Source organism: Acanthopagrus latus, chromosome 1, assembly GCF_904848185.1.
Source record: "Acanthopagrus latus isolate v.2019 chromosome 1, fAcaLat1.1, whole genome shotgun sequence".
NCBI classification, from domain to species: Eukaryota; Metazoa; Chordata; class Actinopteri; order Spariformes; family Sparidae; genus Acanthopagrus; species Acanthopagrus latus.
Window position 1 is genome coordinate 32,580,023 of NC_051039.1, and position 17,392 is coordinate 32,597,414.

The 17,392-nt window shown below is 39.7% G+C and overlaps 2 protein-coding genes across 13 annotated transcripts in view; one reads left to right on the plus strand and one right to left on the minus strand.

The window, feature by feature from the left end:
• Nucleotides 1-2,129, minus strand: part of cep44 (centrosomal protein 44) — a 43,922-nt gene extending 41,793 nt beyond the window's left edge. For 2 of the 9 annotated variants that reach the window (XM_037100865.1, XM_037100855.1), the window contains exons 1-2: nucleotides 1,045-1,239; nucleotides 765-862 (exon numbers count right to left, since the gene is read on the minus strand). In XM_037100865.1, the coding sequence (XP_036956760.1) occupies nucleotides 765-856 (92 nt within the window). In that variant the 5' untranslated portion in view covers nucleotides 857-862; nucleotides 1,045-1,239. Of the gene's footprint in view, nucleotides 1-262; nucleotides 325-764; nucleotides 863-1,044; nucleotides 1,242-1,989 lie in introns of those variants that run through there. The other 7 variants (XM_037100824.1, XM_037100815.1, XM_037100808.1 and 4 more) reach the window with 7 other exon arrangements.
• On the plus strand, nucleotides 323-16,742 carry fbxo8 (F-box protein 8). 4 transcript variants are annotated; one of them, XM_037100903.1, is made up of 8 exons: nucleotides 323-341; nucleotides 2,936-3,038; nucleotides 4,189-4,272; nucleotides 7,341-7,485; nucleotides 7,832-7,958; nucleotides 8,225-8,343; nucleotides 8,695-8,891; nucleotides 14,944-16,742. In XM_037100903.1, exons 2-8 carry the CDS (start codon nucleotides 2,936-2,938, stop codon nucleotides 15,129-15,131), a joined length of 963 nt encoding a protein of 320 aa, XP_036956798.1. In that variant the 5' UTR covers nucleotides 323-341; the 3' UTR covers nucleotides 15,132-16,742. The 4 variants fall into 4 exon arrangements, with proteins under 4 accessions (XP_036956798.1, XP_036956771.1, XP_036956789.1 ...); XM_037100876.1 differs by lacking the exon at nucleotides 323-341 and adding an exon at nucleotides 1,406-1,698; XM_037100894.1 differs by lacking the exon at nucleotides 323-341 and adding an exon at nucleotides 2,083-2,220.
• Nucleotides 16,743-17,392: the final 650 nt, after the last annotated feature.

A 17,392-nucleotide genomic window follows, 5' to 3' on the forward strand; every position in this document is an offset into this window, starting at 1 on the left:
GCCTAGAATACCTTAGGCTGGGCAGTATAATTGTAGCCAGCTCTTAGCTCAATTTCATGCTTGAGGAGAAATTTGGGTCAGTCTCTATTTCAAGTATAGAGATAGTACTACTTTGATTATGGTTTGCACTCATTTTATCTCTTAAAAAATAAGATCAGAGCTTTTTCCAGTCTAATGACCGTTCAAAGTACACATCCACATTGACAAACTGATGGCAGGCTGCCATGCTCATCAGAACATTCAGTATCTTGCTCAAGGATACCTCCTGTGCAGCCGGGGTATCCAGGGAATCAAACCAGCGACCATCCAACCACAGAGACCATGCTAGCAAAGTGAAAAAGGTAACTGTTACCATTAGCCAGTTTTTAGCTTTTTGACTCGCGTACAGTTGAGCTACCACTTAAAGTTATAACCCCGGTGTCCAATAGGTTATTATCAAACACACTCAACACTGCCATTCACACTTTTGAAACCATAAACCTTTAACCTTTGCAGATAAAACAAGCTAACAAGAACTTCAACAACTGAACCAAACACGATAACCAATTTAACATTATTCAAGACGCAAGGAAGAAAGCAACGTTACATTACAAATATTGACATTATTGACAAGTTCAGTGCCTGCAGGTGCTACTGTGTGATGTGACTTTGGGGTGAGCAGACAATAATATATGTTTTTGTTGTTGTTGTTGGTTTTTTTTGTTTGTTTGTTTGTTTGTTGTTTTGTTCATACTGTTGGTGTTACTGGTAGTTTAATGGCCTACCCATTGTAGTCGACATATCCTGGGTACTTGATCACACGAAGGAGAGCTTCTAGTTGACGAAGACAACCTTGAACATCTCCAGTGGACAGCATATTTCTCTGTAACAAATAAAAAAAAAAGGGGGGGGGGGATTCATTAGCTTACGTTAACTAGTCGCTAATCAATTTCTAAGCTAAATATCAGCTACTTGTGATTCTAACGTAACGCTAACATTAGCAAAATATTAGCTAGCTTTTTCTTCCAACCGAATTCACTACCCGCGATCTATACTGTTACAAACCTGTGCTTTGGCAACACAAATGATGTAGTAGACTTGAAAGTTGAGATTCAGTTAGATTGATGGTCTTTAATTTATTACTCTACAGTCACTTTCTCCCCGTTCCAGAAAGTGCAACAAGATTTCTTTCTAATGAAAGCTGGCTAGCGAGCTAAAGCTTGTTTGTTTCTGCCGGTTGATCAACAGAAGAGAGCCGGATTGGCTACTGCACCATAGTGATGCATGCGTGTATTTTTCACGTAATATAACGAGTTGACGTAAGAGACGTAGCACTTTACGCTCTCCCTTTTCCGTTAATACGTCCAACTTTCTTTGGTCGTCCGGTCCCGTCAGTTTGTCATATGCAGCGTCTGCTTACATGGGAATTTAATGCGTTTGACACATCATTGTACAAGTCCAAATTTTCTTCTATTTAATCTGTTTTTATTGAAAGGCGAGGGAGAGAGGTGGGAGGGACAGAGGTGACAGGAGGAGGAAGACAGTGAAAACACGATATAACGATATGTGAAAGGTTCACCTCGATACAAAGAGCATCTGCTCTATTTTAATTTGTACTTTGCAAAATGAAATGACAGCTGGAGAAGTCTAATAGCCGGACACCGTTGTTTCAGCTGTCCTTGTGTGAAAAGCGGTTATCAGAGGAATATCAAAACTCAGGTAGGTTAGGTATCGATTATGGTGCCCTTGTGCTCATAAGAAATACGGCACACTGCTTGTAAAAGAAACACTATAAATGTCATTTAATATGGCAGCAAAATCAAGCAGTCTTGTTTAACGCTGTCTTCGTCAAGTTAAACTAGCTCGGTAAGCTAACGCTAGGATTATTAAAAAGAAATAAACAAAGATTGCATGATTGCTAACTCCGCCAATGACATTCTAGTCTGAATGTTGTTGTGACAATGGCGGCCAATGGTATTTAACAGAAGGCGGGACTATACTTCACAGTACCTTGCTCGCTCGAGTTTCCAACGTTGATGTTTACAACAGTGTAACGCTAATGGATTTGTTTATGCAACACAGCTGACTTTAGACAGACTGAGAGGCAGATGACGACTCTGTGTTGTGCTGCTACAGTGTGCTGCTGCTGTGTGCTGGCACATAGCTGGTACACTCGACTAACATACGAAGCTAACGTCGAAGTTCGTACAGAATTCTGACAATGACTGTCATTCTGCGGATGTATGTACTACTGTATGTCAGTGGTTGATATAAACTCTTAAGTCAACAGGTTTTTCAGTCACACGTGAGTGCTTTCTGCTATATATCTAAGCACTGTGCAATCTTGTTTAAACAGTGAAAGCATGATGTTATAATAATATAATCATAAACTTGTATGACTGTCACTGGGCATCTGCTTACAAGATGGACTTCATCCTTGTGCAGAGAGTAAGAAAAAAATGGCACCCCAAACAGTCAGTAATGGAATGACAAATTACAGATTTACAGGTATATTTAAGATTGGATTTCACATATATAATGTTCTATAGTTTTGTCTTAATCATACTTAATCTATTAAATTATGTTCATCACTTATCAAAGGTAAAAAGCAGTTATTTGTTTCTAGTTCTTTCAACTTGAACAGAATGCAAAAATAGCAAGAAAACTGTAACTGCCATTATTAACTACAGTTGATACAGTTATAATTTGCCCTTTTAATTCCTGTGAATAGTAGCTATGTTTTTTTTCAATGGGAGGGTTGCTTTCAATATACAGAATGACTTGATTTGTACATAGACATTTCTGCTGTTGGTCACCTATTTTTCACATCCATGTGTCAACCCAAAGAGTTGATTTTGATTCTGAGCATCGAGCACTTTGGAGTAAACATGAGAAAAAAATCATATATTATCCTCTAAATGACTTTCTTCTTCTGTGATACTGTGATGCCATATAGATGGGTCAGGGACTGTGGAGGCTGCCTCTCAGACAACAGCAGCAGATTCAGGAAGAGCTTGCAGACCGACTGGCTGACCAAGGAGGAGGGGGACAAGAGCAAGGTAATCCAAACTTTTTCCAAGCATTGAAAACACTTTTGGCTCAGGACTTTCTTAGTTTAGGAGGGGCTGCTGCTACAAGACATGGTGGACATCAATGCTTTTTTTAAATTTCCAATAAATATAATAAAGAGTCTGGTCACAGAAAAGACACTTTCCGTTCAATATCAGCACAGCAAGCACAAATGAAAATGAGCACACCTGAATATAATTCATATGAAACTCATCAGCTTCATTTCCAATGTTCCTGTTTACGTTTGAGGTAGCATTGTGCACATTCGATGTGAATAAAGTGAAGGCTATGGAGTTAATAGTTTGACTACCCTTTTTAATGTGAAATAGTGTTATTTGTCAAAAATATAATTACTCTCAGTACAATACTTGATAGACCCCACCAGCCACAGAAGACGACAAATTTTCTTCAAACTGATAAATGTCAGAGATCTAGGACAGTATCAACAACCAACTCTGTTGAAGTCTCTTTTAAAACAGCATTACCTTGTTTGTAGTGTGAGTGATGTTTTTGGACAAAAAATGAAAAAGATACAACTAAAACTATGCTGTTTCCACCCATGGTAGAGTCGTCGCTGTAGAAAGAAAAGTAACTGGATGCACTGAAAACAAAAGAGAACCTATAAAGTAACATAGGTTACACACATAACACAGGTTAGACCCACAGTTTACTGCCAAAGTGAGATGGATCAGATCGATATCATAGATGACAACACACGTGCATGTTCTGCTCAAATCAGGTTGCCATGTTGTTGTTATGTTCCTAGGCCATGTGGACATGTGTTTAGAGATCTGTCCTAAATCGGAGAATCTCTCCCTCCCTTGTGTTTTTTGACTAAAAAACACATTTTTATATATCTAAATTTCATGAGCACCTTACAGTATGGTGAATTAGCCAGTTTTCAGGTTTTTACAAATTAGCAAAAGACTGAGTAATTATATGAAATAATGATTTTGTAATAAATAAGTCCAATGAACTCATTTATTTATTAAGTTAAATTAGTCTTTGGCCCCACCTTGCATGCTGGGATAGTTTCCAACTACAACATCATACTAAGTAGAAGCAGTTAGGACAGTGTTTAAATTTTTGAATTCATTTTTGAAAAGATAAAACATTCAATTTTTTTGCTTCCGTTTGCAGGGAGAGGTGGAGGTCTCCAGAAAAGAGCCCCTCAGCATTGTTATGGCCCTGATATCTACCATCTGCTGAGAACACGTATGGGAGGTATGAACACACACAGCACAGATGAAGCACATAAATAGTACTATTAAGGGTACATTCAGACCAAATCTGGTGATGTAGTGAAATGCTGCAGGCTTGTGCGGTGATGTGGGAGTGTCACTCCATGGTCCATGTATGTGTCAGTGTGGGACTGACCAGTTTGCTGAAAGTCGAAGCTGCAATGTTGTAATGCTGCTAGTATGTTGGTCCTACTAGGGATCGTCTGCCCCCATCGACGGATTAAAAATAACAGTAAAGCACCAGGATTTGAGGTAGCAACTGTGTGTTTTAAACTGGGGCAAAAAAACAAACTGAATTAAAGCTTCAAGCAGCAATGAACGGGCCCTCGCAGTCCATGCGCATCAGACATGCAGCCGTTGTGATGTGCCACGTAGCTGTATTCAGGGCAAGACGCTCTACGTGTTTGAGCTATTTGGAGTAGATGGCAAATTGTTTGTGGAGGTTATAATGAGTTGATGGTTTGAGAGCAAAGTATCAAAATGGACCGTGCCACCAGGTGTGACGTAGGTGAAAGCTTTTGATAAGTTTTGTCCTCAGGTGCTACTTGCAAAGTTTGCTGCAAATCGGTCAAATGGCCTAGGAGGAGTTTGAAAAACTAAGTTTATCATTTTATCACAGAGGCTCATGGGGAAGTAGTCACCTGGGTTCCATGTCATTCGGATAGACCAGTGTGGGGATATGCAATATTTTTGAGCAAAATGGACAGGAAGCTGTTATTGAATAACTTGAGTATTGTTTGGAATATCAAAATTCTTTTTAATAACTTTTTGTCAGGAGAGTGCACAGATGTTGTGTGCAAAGTTTGGTGGAAATTGGTGAAATCGCCTGGGAGGAGTTTGAAAAAGTAGGTTTGCGACATTTTGCGAAATTGCGATAAAAACCGGTAGGCGGAAATGGGTGTGGCCTATATCACAAGATTCAATAGAATTCCATGAAAGCAGGGATATAAGGGTTTTGAATGTGCACAAAGCATATGGACATTATGAGCCAAAACGCACTTTCCTTGATTATAGCACCACCTAGTGGTGGAAATTGAGGACAACAATAGATTATGACATTTTTCAGCAGGTGTGACTTTTGGTGAATTTTGGGGTATGTTCAGGCAGTGAAAAATGCATCATTTGGGATGAAAAAGTCATCATTGGAAAAACCATATGGACCTCGCAGGTCGAGACCTGCAGAGGCCCCAGTTATCACAAGTGAAGCATCTCGCTACTCAGAGATGCCTATTATGTTCCCTTCATACTATTTGGCCATACTGAATAACACACTCTACCACTGACCCATTCTGCTCTGCCTCTGATTTCCATTCAGTGCCTTTGCCACAGTAGATTAAACATGCTGGTTCTACAGTGAGCATCGGCATCCATGGATGTGTTTTAACTGGTGCACAAAGACAAACTGAGTGAATACATTTGACACATTTGGTTAATCTCCACTGAGGATGTAGTCAGTCATGCTGCCTATTCGGCAGCTCGTGTTATTGCTTACTGCAACTGTCAGGCTGTGTTTCTCAAAGAGTTGATTCAGTTTTATTTAGCTGAACCCCATGCAGCAAGCCAAAACAGACTACCCTCATAAAAATGAATGGGGGAAGACCTGTGTTTTTGCTGACCCACCAGATTTGGTCAGAAACCACCTTAACTCTGTATCAACATTCTGTAATTACACTGCATGCTCTTATTATGTATTGTGAATATAGTCTTTGGGGAGTTAATCATCTTTGGTTGCCCCTCTTCCTCTGTAAGTCTGCAGAGTAGAAATGACTGATTATGCATGAATTATTAGACATTCGGGGGGGGCAGATGGACGAGAAGACTGCGGCAGCCCACAAACACCCGCTATAAAGCAGCTAACACTGAGTATAGTGGCGCTGAGCTAGCAGTACAGCAGTGCAGCGCCGTTGTTCCACCGTTTGGGGAGAACCCTGACATTATAGTCTGAAAATGTCGTACCCAATAACTGTCCACATGTAATGGTGAAATGCACAATGCGACATGCAGTGTTAAAAATCACATCTAACTTAAAGAATCTTCAACAGGCATTATTATACAAGTGTATCCAGCTGTATATTTAAATGTTCAACAAACTGTGGCATCTAGTCGGTTTTTGTGCAAAACTAACGTAGTAAGTGAAACTGTCTTTGGCAACGAAAAAAATACTCAGTTATACACGGAGAAGCATCTGTCCTCCCGCTTGTTCTACCGACTCGTCATCACATTTCTGCCCCATAAACAGCACCTGTCACTGGAGAAAAAACTTTAACTCTCAAGTGAAAAAAAATGAGCGCGACAGTCAGCCCTCCCAACCGAGACTTCAGTGAACTTTCCCCCAGAAAACAGCCTCACTCCCCATGAGTGACAGAGTCAGACAGCATCCTGTGTACTGATGGCGATTACTTAATTATGTAATTTAGAGTGAAAAACGTAACTTTCCAGGATGTTTGATGGGTCAGGATCTCAATCACAACACATTATAATGGCATCCATATGATTATGAACTTTCCACGGGTTTAGATTAACAGGAGGACACCAGGGAAGCACCTTGAAAACAGACAGACGTCATCATCATGATGTGTACCATCACGCCTCTTTAGAAGCCGCAGCACCGGCTTTCTGTGTGAATTACAGCGGTTCATCTTTAAGGAGGAGATGCTTTGCTCTTTGTGAACATAGGCATAGAATTGGTGAACCACCGCTGCAGCAATAATGTGGCATCTCTCTGTGAAAAGGGCTCCTGAAAGGTGATCAAATAACAGGGACTTGAGCATATACCTAAGGACACTGGGTTAGAGGCACTGTTCATTACTAGACTATCATAAGGTTAACATGCATACAAATTACAACACTTTCATACCCCTGGCTCTTGATATGAAATCACATTGAGAACATCCGAGGACCATCCTGCTGTATGGCATCATTGTAGCAAAGATGCAAACAACATAAAACCTGATTGTAAGAAATTGTTTTGTGTGTAAATTTTTGTGGCAGGTGTCACTTAGCTTGTTTTCAATTTTTTGGCTGTCTCTTCATTTTTCTTGGCATCTGTAGGTAAAGAGCAGCACGGTTTTATAGATTTGGAGATGTTGCCACCTGAATTAGGCATCACCATACTGTCATATCTGAATGCTACTGATCTGTGCCTGGCCGGCTGTGTTTGGCAGGAATTGGGAAATGACGAATATCTATGGCAGGGGTAAGGAGCTTCTACTAGTTTCTATGATCTTATTGTGGTGATTAACGTAATGAGGTGGCGGTTTGATTGAACTTCATGAATGCTTCTTGGTGACCAGCCGCTGTGTTGTGAGATCTGCTAAACTGACATCCAAAATAAATGATGACAGCTAGACTTAAGAGACAGAAAGTTCAGTGTTTCAAAATAAATGACATATTTTGCCAACAGCTGACTACACAATTGTGACGGTCAACTGTTGTCTTCGTCTCGTGTTTTCTATGGCGCACCTTTTCTTGTTACATGTAAAATTCTGTTGTGTTCTTAATAATTGATTCTCTTCTATAATCCATGTGTCTCAATTCACTAGGCTTTGTAAGTCCACATGGGGACACTGCTCCATCTACAACAGAAGACTACCTGCTGGTTTTTCATATAGAAGACTATACCTAAAACTAGATGAAGGCAGCCTGACATTCAATGCTAACCCACAGGAGGTAACACAAGCCCCAGCATCAGAGATCTCTTGTCCTAAACATGCATGTTATCTCCTGGCTGTGTGTAGTATGCATATGCATGTGCATATTTGAGTGTTAAGTGTGCAACAATGATGTCACTACAAAATTCAGTGTTTGATATCACAATCAAAAGCTGTGTGTGTGTGCGTGTGTGTGTGTGTGTGTCTCTCTCTCTCTCTCTCTCTCTCTCTCTCTCTCTCTCTCTCTCTCTCTCTCTCTCTCTCTCTCTCTCGCTCTCTCTTTAGGGTATCAATTATTTCATGTCTAATGGTATACTAGTGGATCATCCGACTGAGCTGGCTAAGTTCATCTTCTACACCAGACGGCTCAACTGGAAGATGCTGAGGATTTACCTGGATGAGAGGTTAACAAATAAATGCACAAACACGCAGAATACCAATGACAGACTTTTTGTACCAAATACTTCTGTGACAACAGCTGTATTATCAAATGCTTCTGTATGTATGAGGAAAGTCTGCCCTTGACCTATAGTGATGAATGCCAATCTGGTTGTAAGTGGTTTAATTACACCACTGTGGAGTTGTGTTTATTTAGTGTGTCTACAATGAGATTAAATGCACATTTATTTTGCCCTTTGTTCTGTGATAATACAAATCCACAACAAATAATTCAGCAACTGTCATTATACATATACATATTAAAAACCTTTGCTTTTATAGTGCCGTTTAATTTGTATTTGTGCTTGTGTGTGCAGACGGGATGTCCTGGACGAGTTGGTGACCCTTCATAACTTCCGTAACCAGTTCCTTCCTAACGCTCTCCGAGACTTCTTCAGACACATACACGCACCAGAGGAGAGAGGAGAGTATCTAGAAACCCTCATCACCAAGTTCAGCCACAGGTTTTGTACCTGTAACCCTGATCTTGTCCGAGAGCTAGGCCTCAGTCCTGGTTAGTACTGTCACACACACACAGATATACTGAATACCCACTGTGACAATACGACTTCTGTCATCTGCCCGTATCCTAAAACCACTATCCTATTGGAGGAGTGATTGCTACAGCCAACTATCAGGTCGCACCTCAAGTTCCCCTCCATTCAGTGTTTCTTCATGTCCAACGGTCAACGTTCTCTCAATCACAGACGGGGCTGTGGTAATACAGAATATCACAGCTCCAGTTTGAGACTGCTCAGAGTGTCCTCTGATCGTACATACTTTTGGTCATAGTTGAATATTGAAAGTACAAATACAATTAGAAAGAGATACAGTGATGTTATATGTTTACATCATGAGAAGTAGTCAGGTTGTAATTAAACTTAAAAAGAAAGATGAAATTTAAATGATAAGAAATGGATAAATGGAAATGATCAAATTGAAAGCATAACATGTCTATCATTCATTTAATAAAGGAGATATAATCAGTTAAGTGAGAAATTTTCTTCAATGTAATGAGTAAAATGTATCTGTTAATATAAACTAGCCCCTGTGGTATTCTTCCCCCAGCAGAACCTGACCATTCCCACCACTGCCTAAATGTATACAGACAATGTCATGCTGTTATCTAACATTTTATTGATTTTCATTTGATGATACTTTTTAAATTAAGAAACCGACATTTGTTTTGAAGGGTAAGGACACATTTAATTTGGTCATTAAAGAGAGAGAGAAAGAAATTCCAATATGTCACAAAATAAACTATTAAGTGAAACACCAAAAATACTTAACTCTTTTTTTTGTTATGGGAGAAAACCATCCATTTGTACATAACAGTGTACGTGTACAGTTGCAGTTTGACCAGAAGGTGGCAGTAGAGGAAACCTGTGGGCTTTGCCCAAATAAAAGAGGCTTTTTTTCTCCATAGAACATAAATGCTTTAAGAAAATGATTAGGCAGTGGAATTAGATTTAAAACATTGTGGTGTACATGTCAAAATTTGGAGTTGAGGTTGATGACCTTCAGAGGCATCCTCTTTGGACCTTTAATGGCTAATTTATCCTGACCCTAACCACACATCGCTATTAATCCCTGCAGCTAGAAGGTCAAAAACTCCAGTGTGAGTAGAAGTGGAATTGAATCAGCTTCACCTCTGACCCATTGGCTCAACCACTAAATGAGGGGGAAACTGTCCAGGTTTTATTGTCAAGTAATCTCTGGCTTCAGTATTATATATATATATATATATGTATGTATATATGTATATATATATATGTATGTATATATATATATATATATATATATATATATATATATATATATATACATATATATATATATATATATATATATACATATATACATATATATATATATATATATATATATATATATATATATATATATATATATGTATATATGTATGAATATATGAATATTTTTATTGGATTTTTCACAATTATACAGTATGAAAACATTCAACAATGTCAATGCTTTGCACACACACACCCCAATAAAATAAATAAATAAATGAATAAATAAAGATAGATAAATAGAAATAAATAAAATGAAAATGATAAAAATACAAAATAAATGAATAAATAAATAAAATTACAAAAATAGCTGCATAAATAATTAAAAATCCAAAATCACAGGGCCCTTGTAATTATTTACTCAAGGGAGTTACACAGGGAGTTTCTCAACATGCAGCAGAAATGACCGCCAAAGCTCTCTGAACTTTCCCTCCGAGCCTTATATTATGAATCTTAATTGTTCCACCTTTAGATGAGCCATCATGTCCATCACCCATCGTTCATTGGAAGGGGTATTGACTTTTTCCATTTAAGCAGGATATTCCGCCGTGCCAGAAGTGGAGCAAAGGCCACTGCTGTGGCGTTGGTGGCTGAGATCTTATAGTGCATTTGCACCCCCCCAAATAAGGCTGCGACAGGGTTCGGTGGAATTTTTATTTTCCACACTGCAGTGATGGTGTTAAAAACCCCCTCCCAAAAGTCTTTCAATGTTGGGCAGGACCAAAACATATGGCTAAGGGTCACATTTACAACTAGGGCAGTTCTCACTGGTTTCCAGAAACAGTCTGGCAAGCCTGCTATTTGATAGATGGAGTCTGTGTAGTACCTTAAATTGGAGGAGACCATATCTGATACAAATAGATGAGTTATGCACCCAGCCAACTGCCCTTCTCCCTTCTGTCGCAGAAAGACCAAAGCCTAATTCCGCCTCCCACTGCTGTTTGATATGGTCCAAAGAGGGGGTTGCTGCCTTTTGCAACATCTCATATATAGCAGACAAACACCCCCCCGGAAAGGATCAACCTTAAAGCATTCTTCTAACCAGCCACTCTGTATGTTTTGAAGAGAAGGGGAAAAATGTTTCTTTGCTAAAGCTTCAGACTTGCAGGTATCTGAAAAAATGTGATTGTGGAATATTGAGTTCCGCCCTTAACTGCAGAAATGACATGAAGTTGCCTTCTCTGAAAAAATCCCTGACTAAGCCTACCCCTTTTCTAGTCCAGAGCTGGAAAGTCGTGTCAATAGGCTGCATCAAAATATTCAACTTGGACATGTTAGCTGCCTAGTAGTAATGCCTGTAATTTGGCATGGTCAACCCTCCTTTCTTCTTCCATCTTTCCAAGCACTCCTTTCTGATACGTGGTATCTTCTTATTACAAATATACAATGAAGTAGGCCTATCCATTTCTTTAAAAAATGACTTTGCTATGAGTAGTGGAATGGTCTGGAGGAGAAATAAGAATTTTGGCAATATTACCATCGTTACTGAATTTATGCTTTCAGCCATTGACAGAGGAAGTGTTGACCATCGTTCCATTTCTTTTTTTGCTTGTATTACAGCTGGTTCGAAATTGTGATTAAACAGGTCCCTATAATGTTTCGTCACCGACACTCTCAAATTGGTACATTTGTCTTTACTTAAATTGATAAGTCTCCAATTGCATTTGACTAGCTTTATCATTGACTTGGAAGATTAGGCTTTTTGCCATATTTATTTTGTATCCTGAAATTAGTCCAAAATCTGTGATGGTTTTCAGAGCACTTGGGATGGAGTTTCTGGGGTCAGACAAAAAAAGAAGGAGGTCATCTGTATATAGTACAAGTTTGTGTACGTGTCCTCCTCTGCTAATTCCTGTTAATGTGCTCTATGAAACCGCCAAGGGCTCAATGGCAACATTGAAGAGCAGAGGGGACAGGGGACACCACTGTCTAGTCGCTCTAAATAAGGAGAAATATTTTGACATATTACTGTTCGTCCTGATGGCAGCTTGTGGGCCGATGTACAACAGATTCACCCAAGAACAGAACGAAGGTCCAAATCCAAAATTTTTAGGGACGAAATCAAATATTTATGCTCAATTCTGTCTAATTCTTTATGGGCATCCAATGCAATAATAGCCTCAGGGACATTATTACTACCTGGAAGATACATTACATTGTATACAAGGCGAAGATCACTATACAGCTGTCTACCCCTTATAAACCCTGTTTGATCAGCATGAATGATTTTGTCTAGCACTCGCTCCTATCTGTCTGCTAATACCCTACTTAATATTTTATAGTCACAGCAAAGCAAGCTCACTGGACAATAAGATTCGCATTGCAGTGGGTCTTTATCACTCTTGAGAAGCACTGAGATGGTAGCCTGTGTCATCATTGGAGGAAGAGATTTGACCCTGAAGGCTTCATCATAAACTTTACATAAGAATGGGAGGAGTTTCAGCGTGAAAGTTCGATAGAATTCTATTGGAAATCCATCTGGCCCCTGTTCTATTTCCACTAGCTGTGCTCCACCCTCTATACTGTCTCTGTCTGCATCCTCTAACCTAGGAACTCTGATCCTCCTAAAGAAATCCTCTACTGGCCCTTCTTCACACTGTTCAGAGGTGTATAACTCCTCATAAAATGCCTTAAATTGATCATTAATTCCCAGTTGTGACCATATTACCGTCTTTATCTTTAACCGCTGATATGTGATTTGCTGCAGCCATTTGTTTTAGCTGATGACTTAACATCTTGCTGCCACTTTCCCCATGCTCAAAGTATTGCTGTTGTGATTCAAATGCATGTCTAAGGCCCTTTCATTCATCAAGAGGTCATATTCAGCTTGGAGTAATGATCTCTCCTTCAAAAGATCTGCACATGGTGAGGTTGATTTCAGTCTGTCAATAATGTCTAAGAAACGCTTCATTTTTGTCTTCGAGCGACTTGCACAATAGGAAATTACTTGCCCCCTTATGAAGGCCTTAAATGATTCCCACAAAAGGGTGTAACTTACATCAGGGGAGCTGTTTGTTTCAAGAAAAATCAATTTGTGTGTTGATTAACTGCACAAATTCCTCATCTACCAAAAGTCTGGTGTCTAAGCTCCAAGGATCTACCATCCCGTAGGTCTGCAGAAATGCATTAATAGACTGGGAAGAGTTATTTAATGAAGTGACAGCGTGACTTGGGTGAGAGCGGTCCCAATTCACAATTTGACCCAAAACTGAGAGTGGGAGAAGGACAAAAGAGAGTGTCTCTCGCCCCATAGGTTTAGCCGTGCACTTGTTCTCTAAGAGTAAATTTCAACATACCTGCACATGCGTTTTTGTTTTTTCCTTAAAAGTCATTTGCAGGTGATTTTACCAGTCCAGTTGCCATTCAGGTCGGTCGTGCCATCATATCTTTTATGTCTAGTCACTATTTGGTGACAGATTTTTCACTATGACATCTTTTCCCTGTCCCGGGTCCTTGAAGCAAGCCTCCTTTCCGTTCGGGGTGGCCGGGAACAAAAGACCATAACGGACGCTGTCATGGTTTCGTAGCAGTGCCCTTATTTCAGTGAAAGTTGCCCGCTGCTTACTCAGTGCCTGCGTATACTCCAGGAGGACCGAGATCTTGTCACCTCCCACTGTTGTAATTGGACAGCGCTGCATTGCCTTGCGAAGAATAGCTTCTTTTTCCCCAAAATAATGACATCGAACAATTATCACCCAAGGCGGCGCGTTCTCATCGGTGGGTTTGCTGCGGAGAATACGGTGCGCTCGTTCCAAAAGCGGTGGTTTATCGAGGGCCAGTGTCTCTTTCAGCAGATGTGCAACAAAGGCGGACAATCTTTCACCATTTTCCCGTCCATCTTTCACTCCCATGATTCGGATATTGCAGCGACAGGACCTCGCCTCCAGGTCCACTGCTCCTTTAGAGTAGACACCTCTCTCTTTAATGCTAGCATCTCTGCCTCCAGGGTACTAATAGCATCGGAATCGCCACTCACCGCTGATTCCAACACATTCCAACACCCGACCCGCTGTAGCCTCCACGGTGGCGCTCATCTTTTCCACAGTGTCCTGTAATCCGCAAAGTTGGACCGAGTAGGCAGACGCAGTACTTGCAATTTTTTCTATAAGTTCCTCTCTGAGTTTACTGATGATTACTAGTATTGCTTGTTGCGCGCTAGCATTAGCACTGTCGTTAGTTTCTTGGGGTTGGACGTTCGTGGCGCTTTGAATTTTAGGCATTTTGGAAGTAGTTCACTGATAAAAGGCTATATACCATCTCAGGTGAACAGAAACTGAAATGACCTCAGTCCAGGTCAAATGTGCACTGAAATTGAAGTGTTGTTCTTGAAATTGTAACAGTTTACAGAAGAGCCGGGCTCAAACACGTCTTCACATGGCTCCGCACAACCGGAAGACCCAGTATTATTAATGAACTGTGCATTTACCAGCTAAGGGCTTTGGTACTGTCAGCATACCATACAGATCCTGACTCAGTTACTGTTAACTCCTCAGACCTACTTGTATGATTAGCAGGATTATTGTAATGGTTCAGAGCCTAAAACTAGAGATTGAGGGATGGCTGCCTTTTTGCAGTCAGCATTTTCATTTCACTGTGATCCCTCTAATCCATCTGGAAAGGATTGCAAACAGCAATATTCAAATGACTAACAGGTGGAAAGAATAATATTTATTATCTTGTTTCAGTTCAGTGTGAAAGCTTGTGAGAATCAAAAAGAACCTTGTTTGCTCACAGTTTACTATTATCTCTCTGCAGATGCTGTGTATGTGCTGTGCTACAGTCTGATCCTGCTCTCCATTGACCTGTCCAGCCCCCATGTCAAAAACAAAATGTCCAAGAGGGAGTTTATCAGGAACACTCGCCGAGCAGCACATAATGTCTCAGATGACTTCGTTGGCCACCTGTATGACAACATATACCTGATTGGACATGTGGCTGCATAGCTCCCCCTGCCTGCTGTCCAGTAGAAGTCTTCATACTGGATTGAAGAATAGAAATTGCTGATTGGATTCCTATTAATGGCTGGAAATTATGGAACATTGCGAAAATGGATTTTCATGTCCATAAATAAATACAACAAAACAGTCTTTACAGGAAAAGTTTAGACAACTAGTCTAATTCACCACTGCACCACTGTGAGAAAGACTGCACTACCAAATATTGACAATGTTATAAGATCTTAATCAAAGGTGTGAAAAATTTGTCTTTTAAACTAAGTCACTGTAAAGACTGACGTTTCATGTGGAACCATGAAGGAAAGCTCTGATACTGCACTGACAGACTACTACTGATTGGTGGAGGGATGAGGAGGAGGAGCACTGTCCTCAACCCTTCACAGATGCCAGGACAGTCATATTCATATGTAAGACAAGCACTGATCTGGTCTTCTAGGAAGTGTCATGGGATGTTAATACAAATCTAACACAATATCACTCACTGGCGTCACAAGTGGCATTTACCAATGTAACTAATGACAAATGTACGTGTGAGATAATCTGAACATCATTTGACCTTGACACACTGTCCAGTGGTAACAAGCAGAATGTCTAAGTGTGGTGATTCAACTAGACCTGGGGCCAAATGCATAAAGCTCTGTGTAGATTCATGACTAAGATGTAGCTGCAAAGACAGAAATGAGCTTGCACATGGTTTTTGGCAGATTTATGAAGCTGTGTGTATGCCTGGTAATGTTTTATAAATGTAGAAGTACAGCTGCTGGAGCTTTGTTTCCATTCCCACAATTATACAGAAATGGATGTGAAATGAACATCTGATTGTTTATCGATACTTGTGCCTGCTCTTATTGGGCTTTTTATGAGAAAGTGGGCAAAGAGGAAGAAAGTAGATTTTTAAGGCATGGTGTTGCATTAGCAACGTTCTCCATCAGGACAGCTGTCACTTCACATGCTGTAATGCACAGCTGTGGCTATTTATAGTGCCTGAACCCATTCGGCATCTCTACCTGTACGCTATCATCGCAGTTATATTTCAGACATCAGTATGGAGCATCAAAGGGGTGATCGATGGTTAATCTATGAGACCTCCTTTGGAAGTAGAATTCACAAAGGCTTCACATTTCAGGATCAAATGAAAGATAATTTACTTGGACATAATGGCTCCAATGTTAACAGAAAGATAAAATTCAGTGATATCTTACTGAGAAGACTGCAGGATAATAAAACAATCAGTGAAACAATGTTTTACTCTGTCCACCTCCTCATCTTGCATCAGGATGCAAGGTTGTCGTTGTCACTGCACATTCTTCTTTTATAAACACTAGTTGAGGAGGTATTATACATCTGGCCCCTGGTTTTCTGCTCATATTTTGAAGTTTTTTTTCCTCTTCTCAATTTTATACTTTTTTCTTTGTGGGTTTCTTGTATCAGTGTTCCAAGTCTGATTTAGCCAACTCTACTAACAGCACAAACTTATTAGAATTCTAGTTTCAGCCTGATGAATGTCATGTTCACGAAGAGGTAAGTGTACCTATGAGAACATATCAGTAGAATCATAAACATCCCTAAAAATATAAAAAGAATACCTGTTCTGCTCTGTTTGTGGAAAGTTTTCTTCACAGAAATGTTAGCAGAAAGAAGAATTTCAAACAGCCAAACTTTGAGTCCTATTGTCAGAAATTAACCTGACATAGATGAGAGAATGTAATTGCTGACAGCAGGTGAATGTACAGTGTCAGGTGCTACAGATGATGATACAGGACAAAGCCTTGCATGTAACAGTGAGGTAGCTGTGAGACTGAGAAAAAAAAAACTGTACCAAAAATTGCCAGTAACAATTCCAAAATCTAAATTACACTCAGTAAATTATCAAATTTCACATTTTGTTGTATTTATATTTCATTTTAGTTATTACTCATATTACACTCCAAATTAATTTCGATTATAGCGTTGTCCTCACATCATTTTTTTTTTTTTTTTCCGATGGTCAGAAAGGTCAGGTCATGTGACTCACATGATCTGGAACACTTTCAAAGGAATGCTACAGGCCACACATGTAAAATCATGAAACATACGGGACATGCAAATGATTAAAACTGCATGGATTCAAAGGATTATTTCATGATAGAGCTACACAGGTAGAAGCAAAGTAAAATGAACATGTTATGTTTCTTTGCTCAGATTATGACTGAGACTGAATGCAACAGAAAGGTTCTTTACATGATAATAGTATAATTACTCTGCTTCGG

Bases quoted from the DNA above. Each gene is read 5' to 3' on its own strand.
- fbxo8 (XM_037100903.1), top strand. From the start codon at position 2,936: ATGGGTCAGGGACTGTGGAGGCTGCCTCTCAGACAACAGCAGCAGATT. The intron at 8,344-8,694 runs GTTAACAAATAA...TTGTGTGTGCAG, and splicing joins AGGATTTACCTGGATGAGAG to ACGGGATGTCCTGGACGAGT. The intron at 8,892-14,943 runs GTTAGTACTGTC...ATCTCTCTGCAG, and splicing joins AGAGCTAGGCCTCAGTCCTG to ATGCTGTGTATGTGCTGTGC.